Genomic DNA, 10,428 nt, shown 5'->3' on the forward strand with positions numbered 1-10,428 from the left:
ATGCTGATGTCGTTTACCTCATGTTATTAAACATTTTCTGCTACACTCAGACTCCGTGCTTGCGAGAGGGGAAGTATTGCCTCTTAGAGGTACCCAGGGGGGTGGTATGTAATTGTCCCAGGTCACTGGGTGGGGGCTCGAGCCGGTTTTGCATTGTGTTATCGAAACGGAACCCCTAGATACAGAACCCGGCCCTTGTTGCTGCCAACTTAGATGGGCAGAAGGGTTACACAAAGAGCACACCAAAGCCTTTCCCCCCCCTCCCCCAAGATTTGAAAGTATCTTGTCCCCTTATTGGTCCTTTGGGTCAGGTGTCAGCCAGGTTACCCGAGCTTCTTAACCCTTTACAGGTAAAAGGATTTTGGAGTCTCTGGCCAGGAGGGATTTTATAGTACTGTACACAGGAGAGCTGTTACCCTTCCCTTTATAGTTATGACAATGGGTTAGAGGAGAGGAGTCTACTCTGCTCACTAAATATTCCAAAGAGAAAGTAGCTCTTCCTTCCATTGTTCTGGTACAGCAAACATCTGCTCAGGCAGATCTAGAGAAACAACCAACGGAGAGCTGCTGTCCCATGACACCCATATCACGGCCAGCAGCTGACACTTGTTTCTTCTGAAGCTTTATTTTGTAGCAATAGATCCTGTTAATCATGTAAGAGTTAGTGTCTGAGGTGGGAAAGGGTGTGCAACATGGTAACATTAAAAGTCATGGGTAGTCTCCTTTGCCCTCAGTTGTCCTCCTCTTTGATGGGGGTACAGCCAGAGAAGAAGCTGGTGTTACTACTCAACATTCGCTTTTTTTTCTTCACTAGTGGCAATTGGTTCTCCTGGGACTCTACATCTCCATTGATTAAGAGTGCAGCTGTGTTGGCCTTCTTGACAAACACATCTTGCTCAGCGATCTCTTTCAGGACCTGGTAAGAAAATGAAGCTATTAGCTTGAGTTGCCACAGCACTCAAAGAAACCAGCCAACCCTCCCTGACACTTGGAAGACATCCACAATTGCAAGCTGCCTTTCCCCAGTCACTAATGGTAATCCACAAAAGCTACTCTATTTTCTTTACTTTACATGTCAAAACTCTAAAGAGATTTATAAAATGGGGCAGAAAGAAGTTGGGTGAGAGGGAGCAGAATCTAGTGTACTTAGTTGGCATAAGGACACTGGGAATCAATTAGGGTGAGGTTGAGCCAGGTAAAGGGCCAACATGTCAATGGCTTATTTGAGAGCAAAAAGGTCTAATTCCCCCAGGCTGCTCAGAAGGTTAGGGATAAACAAGAGGCAGAAGCAGTGAAATTGTCTCAGTGAATTTTCTCCTGATTTAGTGCCCACTGCTACCCATGAACAAGATACGGCAGCCAGTGGCTGGAAATCAATTCCACCCAGGCTCCCCCATTTCTGATTTGTACCTTCTTGGTTGGAGTGATACATATTGGTTCAAAGAAGGTCTCCCCAGCAGTCACTTCAGTGGGATCTTCCAGTTTGAAGGATCCTTCAGAATCTCTTGTTTGGTTCTCACTCATAGGACCATCCTGAGGGACAGACATGCACATTAGTCTAGGCCAATGCTGCCCCATCAATAAATCTTATTCAGGAAATAGATTTATGGATCCTAATATTTTACTTCCCCTTGCTGTGAACAGCAACTCTAGAGAAAGTGGCATGGGCACTAGAAGGCACATGTTATAAGGCAACTGGTTCTTCAAGGTGATAAGGGATCAAAAATCAGCTAATTTTGCTTTCTAGGTGACCAGGGTGGGAGGTTTGGAGCAGAGGCCTCCCAGTATCAGACTGCTAGTCCAACTCCAATGCAAAAGGCAGATAGGGCTACTATTTGGAATCATAAATGATCAGGATGGTTTGTGAGGTAGCTAAAACCAGCTACGTTCCTCTTTGGAGGTTTTTAAAAAGCCATGAATAAATGGAGTGGAGTAAGCTTTTTGTACAGTTTGGACCAGAGGCACAAGTTCATGTCCGCTACCAGGCAGAAGGGACTACCATTACCTATCCTCTGAGAAGCATCTGCAAGATTGCAGCAAGTTAACCCCAAAGACTGGAGACCAGTAGGAAGACTCCCACATTCATATACTTTAATGCTGCAGGCTGGCAAAGCAGGTGGAGCTACTAACATGGTTAACCTGGCAAGATGCACCAGGTGGATTATACGCAGTGACATTTACAATTGTTTCCAACATAGGGATAGACCTTACGTTGCCAAGGTGCATAGGCACCACTAGCTTGTGGATGCCCATGTTCGTCTTTCTGAATTAGATGATATGGAAATTATCGGGTAGATGTTGGGTGCATCCAGCACCAAGGTCCAAGCGCCAAATGCAGTAGTACTCACCAGCAGGCCAGAATCACGGTTTCTACATTTTGTTGCATCACAGTTACAGCCTGCGGTACAGCCTAGCTTCTGCTTCCTGCAGCCACACTGCCTGTTTCCACATCGGCCCCGGCAGGAACACTTTTAAGAGAAGAGAACTCAAGGTAATAACAGTTCCACTGCTGCTGGGCTGTGTCTAGATAGCCCCAGCAGTCAGAGGGTCTTTACCGGTGCTAGTACTGGACACCAAATTGCATAAATTACCATGACCCTCACCTCACTGCCACTCTATCCCCAGAAAAGAGATGCATGTGACCCACTGAGCCATCTCCTGAAGTAGATGTTCATTCTGAATATTGGTGTTTCAGCACCATCACAATAACTTTCATCACCTCACCAGGTCAAATTCAAGCTTGAGACCTCTCCATGTACCCATTACACATGCCAGCAACAGCCAGTCTCACTCACAGGTCTAAGTGCATGAAACTAGAGAGTTTCTCCCAGATAAAGCTAATGCACATCCCAGTTCAGAAGTAAAAGGGCTGCATTGGTTTTGTGGCACAGTTTTAAGTTCTAAGTGAAGTACAATCAGCCACTCTCACCCCTGCAATGGCTGTTCTGAAACTGCCCAGTTTTTAAATGAGGTCTGAGCACAGCAGTTCAGAATTACAAACTCCCTTTGATGCCAAGCAGCAGTTTCAATGTGGATGGCCCCCACCCTTCAGATCAGTTGAGGAGCCTGCATGTAGCTTGCAGATGTGTCAGAGTGTATCTGTCAAAAAAGATTTGAGGGAGAAGGCAGTCAGCCTTCATAGGGGATCAGAGCTCTGGCTTTGGGGAAATTCAAGCTCAGAATGGCCCATTGGTTCTTACTGACTTAAAAGTGTTCAGCACATGCAAGCTCCGTCCACACTGCTTCTCCCTCAAAAATCTTAGTGGAGAGCAAGAGCCTGAACAAGGTATCACAACGGGAACCAGGAAGGAAGGAGAAGTTCCCACAAAGTTTAACGCATCTCTCTACCTCCCAAATGCCATTCTTTAGTTGTATGCATGTGCTTCATTTGGTACCCATCACTGCTTGTGGAGAAAGCTGCACGGTACCAGTGTCATCAATATTTTTGCCTCTTTATCATCTCCCACGCTACCTCACTCATCTTCTATTCTGTCCCCCTTTCCCATTCTACATGTAGTGCTTAGTGTTCCATACCCATCTTCTCCCCACGGGGTCAGCAGCCCTGTACACATAGAAGCTGACTACTCAGCTTCTTCTGCATCACACGATAGCTGGGACTGTCTGCAGGGGGACTTTGCAATCCTAGCCAGTTTCTCTCTGGAACAGCCACATGCACGAGCATAGCAGTTCAGAGAGTTACAAACTCCTTTGATGCGCAGGAAGTACAGCTACCCTGGAGCACTTGCTACTTTTGCTGCTATCTAAAGTGTTCAGGTGGATGGCAGACAAACCATCCATCCAAAGTACTACTGGCCACAACTAAATGCCCTCTGGTGCTCCTGGAGTAAGTGGCTTTTGCTTCAGGATGCCAGTGCAAACCCCACAGTTCAGCTGAGTTTCATTCTGCATGTGCCAGGCAGCATCATGACACATGTAAGTGGTCCCCTCAGTCAGAGCTAGTAACCCAAGCCGGAGGCAGAGAAAGGTAACTGGATCATACCCCTGATAGGCTTTTCTTGGATCCTTTGGCTGCTTTTATCGGCATCCACTCTGCATCTTCCATCTCCCCTCCAGACTCCTCGGATTCAGAGAACAGCTCTTGCACATCCATTTCTGGTGTCTGTGCACGGGGTTTTGCAGTTGTCTGACGGCGAATCTTTGGCTACAGATGGAAATTAGATGGTTTGAGACCTCAAATGTGTCCGAATTTGGACTACTCCAGAGTCCCAGCAGCATATCACACCCAGCTTACTTGAACAGCCAAGAGAACTGCAGGACCAAGGAGGTGCCAAGTCATCAGGTTGGCAGGGATTCTTAACAGTTCAAAGCAGCAGCTGGTTTAGCTTGTTATCTTTAAACAGTTTGCAGAACTTTGGTGCACTGCCCCATGCTACACAGCTATAACAAGTGATCCTAAATCACCACATTATTCCTTCCAATAGCTAGTGGTTAGCATATTGGCAGGCCATAGGTTATACTTGATTTCTGGTTTCTTGCTCCCTGGCTCAGCAAACGCTGGCAGTGCTGCAGAGGAAACAGCCTGCTTGTGAGGGTGGGGACAAGGCAAACTGTATCAACATACAAGGTGTGACAGCTTCCTTTAGACAGAAGAGGAGCAACAGTGCCAACCGGTTACAAAAGGATTCTAGTTCTTTGCTAAAGAGGAGGATGGGAGGAATCTTTGGGGCCTGCCTAGGGCAGATGATGCATCTACCCCAGTCTTCAGAACAAAGAAGACTAATAAAGCAACTCAGGTGTAAGAGGGAAGTTTGAAAGATTTGTTAGCCAGTATCTTTATCCTTACAGAGCCCAATCAGCCAAAGAGAAGTGTGGCAATTAGCACATGGCAGTTGTTTACCTTGGGTGGAATATAATCAAAGGGAGAATCTGGGGACTGAGTCGGCATTTGCTGAATGTGTCGGAGCTTCTGTCCGCTGGCAATTTGGTGGAGTATTAGTTTCTGTTAGAAAAGAAGATGAATTTCATTGCATCATAAGTAGCCAAACCTAACAAACCGTGCCACCAATAAGCTGCCAGGTGGCTATGCACACACCCTTCCCTACCTGTTTGAGGGACTCATTCTCCTGGAGAAGCTCTTGGTTCTTCTCACAAAGTTCCCTCATTTTCTCAAGCTCTTCATCCTGTTCACAAGAAAAAGAATGAAATATGTAGGGTTATTTAGGGTCTGAAAGGTAGAAACTGCTTCTAAACTGCTAGCAGATTGTTCAAGTCAGGAGGAGGTCTTGCTCAATGCTTAGGAGTGCTCTGCGCCTCCACATCCACAGAGGTGGCCTCTCCACCATTCTCCAACAGGAGACTGGACCTTCAGTTTTGAGGTCAGGAGGAATACAAGCCTCACTGTCAATTAACTTCCTCTATCCTACCAAACAGGCCAACAGTTCTCTCTTCTCATGTTACAGTCTCCCAACTTTTAACACCTTCCCTACCCTTCAGGGACAATCTCGGAGCTAGGCTAGGAAAGCTCTGCTTCAGTAGCTCGGCCAACTCTCTTCTTCCCTAGCAATTTGCTATACTAAACTCTAGTAGCTTTGAGGGAGAGGATAGTGTATTCCACTGCTGTTTGCTACTGTAGGGCCCACCCTGGAGCTGGTGCTTTCAACATTCCCACTGTGGGATCCCCCCGAAAGACCCTTCATCACTGAAGGCAGACTGATGCTGCACTCAGCATAGAGCTAACAGTATTCCTTTGGTTGGCTGAGCATGCAGAAAAGCAGCTGATGTTGGGCTTGTGGAAGCTGAACTGGTCTGAGGCAAGTCTGTTGTCACTTAGTTTGCTTCTTTGGAAGGAGCATTTATGAACACAGACTAGAGGCCCAATATTCCAGCCATCTACTAGCAACTTCTCCAAGAAGTCTAATCTACAGATGGAGAGCAGCATGAATAATTTCCATTGTTACTCAGCCACTCTGAAGCCCCGCTTCCAATGGCAAGGAGCTGGCATTGCTACAGCAGGGGCAATGGGGTTACACCCACATATAAAATGCTCCTGCACCAGGGGACCCCTCCATGAAGAGGGAACCTGCCACAGCTGAGTCCACCTCCAGCCAATCTACCTGGAACTTGAGCCGCTCAAGTAGCTGTTGCTCGTGCTCAGTTAGAGAGTCCTCCAGCTTCTTCTCTGCTGCTTCTTTCTGCTGCAGTTGGCTAAGCAGGTACAGAACCTACAGGCAAATTAACACAGCATAGATGAAAAGGATGCAGACAGTGACAAAACATGCTTTTAAGGGATAAACCCCTAAGGCATGCCTGGCGGTCTTGACATTCTCAGTAGACCTGGAGGTTTTGGGGCAGGTGAAGAGATGGTGTGGTGGGCAATCTCTAGTAGGCAAACAGGTTGTAGAGACAAATAAGCTAGTTCTTTGCCATCCATAGCATGAGAGTAGTCTGGGCCCACTTGAAAACAACACCTTGTGTTCAGATGCAGCAAGTTTGTGCCTTTGAATGGAACTGAATAAAATGGTTCTGTTTTTACTTCAGCAAGACCATTTAGCACCACTAAAACTTTAAAAATGGAGATCAGAAGACAGATGAGGGAGACTTCCTAGGGGGTAATTATATCAGGTCTGCCAGAGGCCAATAAAGCCTCATGAAAATAGGTTTGGGTTTGTTTGGGGATTTTTGTTTTTTTTAAAGACAGGTTGCAAATTGATTTTAATTTAACCCTTTTTCTCTTAAGGAAAGAGGCACTTGGATCTAGGATCATGGCCTTAACTCTTCTTCACGGGCAGACCTTTAGGAGCAGCTCCAAGGCATTTGTTTAACCCCACGGAAGCCATGCAGTGTTAATCATGGTACTCCTTCACCCCTGGGTTTTACCTTTTCCTGATGTTGCTGCTCCTGCATCACCAACTGACTTTGGAGCTCAGCCTCTATATCTGCCACCTGGTTTCGCTCTTCAAGCAACATTTTCTGCATATCTGCACAATTAGCTTTGCTCTGTTCCAGGCTGCTGTGACGTTTGCTTTCCTCCACTTTGGAGGAAACCAGCTGAAAGACATCAGTAAGGAGACTATTGAGGAAAATGGGTGCCACTCTCCACAGCATATGATTGGGACTGGACATCAGCAACAAGGTGCTGGAGTCAAATTTAAAGCTATACACACTTGAAAGCCATTATCAGGTACACCCCTCCCCTCCCCGCACACACACTTCACTATGGAAACAGACAGAATAGGCAGCACTGACAACAGTTACTAGAATGACTCCATCATCGTCTATTACCTTTGTTTCTGCATTTCGGCATGCCATGGTCTCCCCAGTCTTCAGATCTCTCTTGATCCCACTTACCTCATTTGTCTCCAGTCTTCTTGGACTTGACATCTACTTCTCCTGCCTTGAGTTTTTAACTCTCTCCTTGATTCTCTACAAGTCTGGTTTCCTCCTCCTCCACTCCATTTATGCTTCCTTTATGAGTGGCCTCTTCTATTATCCCTCAAAGTTACCCACCACATAGAAAGACAATAACTCCTTGCCTGACCTTTATAGACTGTGCTTTTCATTGCTGACTACTCCTTCAGGGACTCTTTCTGTTTTCCTCTCCTCCCTTGCACTCAGAGTACCCCCAGAGATTTGTCCTCTGCCCTCACTGCCCCTAGGCAAACTCATCTGCTCACAAAGATCTGATTAGTGTCTCCAGGTCAGTGCCTCCAAGATTTACTTCTGTCCAATTTTTGTGTGTGTGTTGTTGTTTTTTTTAAAACCTACCTTTCCTGCTGGGTGTCTCGATGCCAACTTAAAGCCATCTTGTCAGAGACTGAATGAGTTATCTTCCCACCTCCCAACCGTAGACATTGCTAATAAATTCCTGTTTCTCCACAACTCATCCTTCCAGTTTCTGGAAGTCCCAATCAGCCTTTGATCGTATCATACCTTTACTAATCCAACTTGCTCCTTTCTGGCTTTCTTTACACACTTCATCCCTCACTCTTAACCTTCCAAAACTCTGCAGCAGAAAGTTACATGGCTCACTTGTAGCTATGACCATGGTCAGCTCTTCCCTGAACACCATCATGGGCTCCACCATACCTCCTGAGTCAGATTCAAGTTCTTCCTTTTCAAGGATGGCGTCTCACCTCCCAAGCCATTTGTCAAGGATGCATCCTATGTGTCTTTTCCCCCAGACTTGCCTCCATGCTACTCCCCAGGCCAGGAATCTCATTCTGACCCGATCCAGCATGCCTCTTCCCTCTCTTTAGGCTGCCCATACAACCCACTTCAAGGAGACCAACTATAGTTAAAACAACCATCTATGTAACCTTCAAAATGAATGCACTATTCACCCAATGACCCTTGTCACAACCCCTTCCCCTGTCATGTATCACCACATTTGTTACTTCCTTCTATTCTTGTCTAACCTGAGATTATGAGCTCTTTGAGGCAGATATGGTTATAGCTAATAAATACAGTGCAGCAATCCTAAGCAGATGGGTGTGCCACAATGCAGAAAGAATGTACCTCTCCAATTAGGTATTTCAGGGCACACTTTGCCTCTAGAATAGTTGCAATAGTTTCCCAGCGTTGCTTCACCCGGTCTCCATTGTCGGCATCCAATAGCTTCTGCTGCAGATCTGCTATCTGGGCACTCCTTTGGAAACAAACACGCATTTGAGCTCAAGAAAAAGAATTGGAGTAGTTCGTGGATAACAGTAATATCATATTCCCAAAACATTACAAAAACTATGGAAAGCAGCTTCAGTTAGTTGATTGTTTGTACGGTGGTAGGGTCTGCTGCAAAGCTGCATTGATGACTCAGCTGGAAATTCATTCTCCTGAATCTGTACCAAGCCACTGCTTCAGCATCATGCAGGTAGGTGCTGTGCTAACATCTTTCAGATAAGCAAAATGGACATACATCTCTCTTGCATAAATAGTGTTCATAACCCCAGTATCTTGGAAATTCTCACTTGATAGCTATATTCTGTCTGAAACTACGCAGAGCAGATCAGTTCTATTTGCTATTCTTTACTTCTCCCAGGTCTCACAGAATGGCTGCAATGGTGAAAGTGTAGGGTACCGTGGGATGATGGTGCTATAAAAATGAGAGCTAGTTCTGCCTGTTAGAAGCTTCATGACATTCCCTTACCTGAGCTCCATCTCTGTTTCCAGGCTTTCTATCTGCTTTGTGATGGAATGGTCTATTTCTGAAGCCTGCACGTCTGCGACCGAGTATGTACGTCTCTGAAGAGAATTGCAGCAAGACATAATTATGAAATAATTTGAGGTTGGGGAGGCAGAAGGGGAGTGAGAACAACCTAGTGCTTGAGCAGGGGAGGGCAAACTACAGCCCACGTCCGGACCATCGGACCTTTTAATCCGGCTCTTGAACTCCTGCGTAGGGGCAGCCAGGGGGCTCCAAGCGCCACCCCCCTGCAACTCCCATTGGCCGGGAACCACGGCCAATGGGAGCTGCAGGGGCAAGTGCCCGCGTAGGAGTGGGAGGGGGCATGCTGCTGCTTCCAGGAGCTGCGGGGGCAGCGCCTGCGGACGGGGCAGCACACAGTGTGGCCTGGGCGTGCCTCCGCGTAGGAGCCGGGGTGGGGGGGGGGGACGTGCTGTTGCTTCCAGGAGCTGCTTGAAGTAAGTGCCGCCCGGAGCCTGCGCCCCTGAGCCTCTTCCCCCCACCCCTGTGCCCCAGCCTTGATCCCCCTCCCGTCCTCCGAACCCTTTGGTCTCAGCACGGAGCACCCTCCTGCACCCCAAGCCTCTCTCCCCAGCCCCATCCCAGAGGTCACACCCCCAGCTGGAACCCTCCCCCTCTCCCTGGCCAGCCCGGAGCCCCCTCCCACACCCTGAACTCCTCATTTCTGGCCCCACCCCAGAGCCCACTCCCTCCAGCTGGAGCCCTTACCCCCTCCCACACTCCAACTTCCAATTTTGTGATCATTCATGGCCCACCATACAATTTCTATACCCAGATGTGGTCCTAAGGCCAAAAAGTTTCCCCACCCCGTGCTTGAGTCTGAGCTTTAGTTTAGACACTCTAAACACTTAAGATAGGGGTTGCATTACCAGGAAAAATGTTTACAAGTAGTTCTTCTCAGCTAAAACACCACCCTCCTTCCCAATTGAACAAGGGGTTGTACACGAAACCTTTGATGGGGCTGGGGCCCACTCTCATGACACTGATGCCAGACTAATTGTTTTAGGGAATAGAACCATGAAGAACCAGATCCCCGCTACCTCTTGTGTTCCAATCACAGAAAAGCAGGAACATGACTGTCTAGAAATCATAGATGTTCAGTATTCTAGCCGCCCAGATCTAAAAGATCAACCACTCCCAAATGCTGACTTGGAATGGTATAAGGATGGAAGTAGTACTGTTGTGGATGGGCAAAGGAGGGCTGGTTATGCTGTTGTGTCTCTTCATGATACCATGGAAGCTGAGAGTTTACCGGCGGGAACATCTGC

The 10,428-nt window shown here is 47.2% G+C and overlaps 1 protein-coding gene across 1 annotated transcript; it reads right to left on the reverse strand.

Moving 5' to 3' along the window:
• Positions 1–448: 448 nt before the first annotated feature.
• On the reverse strand, positions 449–9,331 carry LOC112125855 (chromosome-associated kinesin KIF4-like). The gene is made up of 10 exons (XM_026661785.2): positions 9,104–9,331; positions 8,476–8,605; positions 6,838–7,008; positions 6,075–6,182; positions 5,064–5,141; positions 4,859–4,960; positions 4,001–4,162; positions 2,349–2,468; positions 1,411–1,533; positions 449–916 (listed from the first exon to the last, which is right to left on the reverse strand). The coding sequence occupies exons 1-10, from the start codon at positions 9,220–9,222 to the stop codon at positions 731–733; spliced, it is 1,299 nt and encodes a 432-aa protein (XP_026517570.1). The 5' UTR covers positions 9,223–9,331; the 3' UTR covers positions 449–730.
• Between the last annotated feature and the right edge of the window lie 1,097 nt (positions 9,332–10,428).

Source organism: Terrapene carolina, unplaced genomic scaffold (genome assembly GCF_002925995.2).
Source record: "Terrapene carolina triunguis isolate 2854851 unplaced genomic scaffold, T_m_triunguis-2.0 Scaffold17197, whole genome shotgun sequence".
In the NCBI taxonomy this organism is placed as follows: Eukaryota; Metazoa; Chordata; order Testudines; family Emydidae; genus Terrapene; species Terrapene triunguis.

Excerpts from the sequence above, each read along its gene's own strand:
- LOC112125855 (XM_026661785.2), bottom strand. The coding sequence starts at position 9,222 with ATGTCTTGCTGCAATTCTCTTCAGAGACGTACATACTCGGTCGCAGAC. Across the intron at positions 4,961-5,063 it reads AGAATGAGTCCCTCAAACAG|AAACTAATACTCCACCAAAT; the intron begins GTAGGGAAGGGT and ends CTTTTCTAACAG. Across the intron at positions 1,534-2,348 it reads ACCGTGATTCTGGCCTGCTG|GATGGTCCTATGAGTGAGAA; the intron begins GTGAGTACTACT and ends TCTGTCCCTCAG.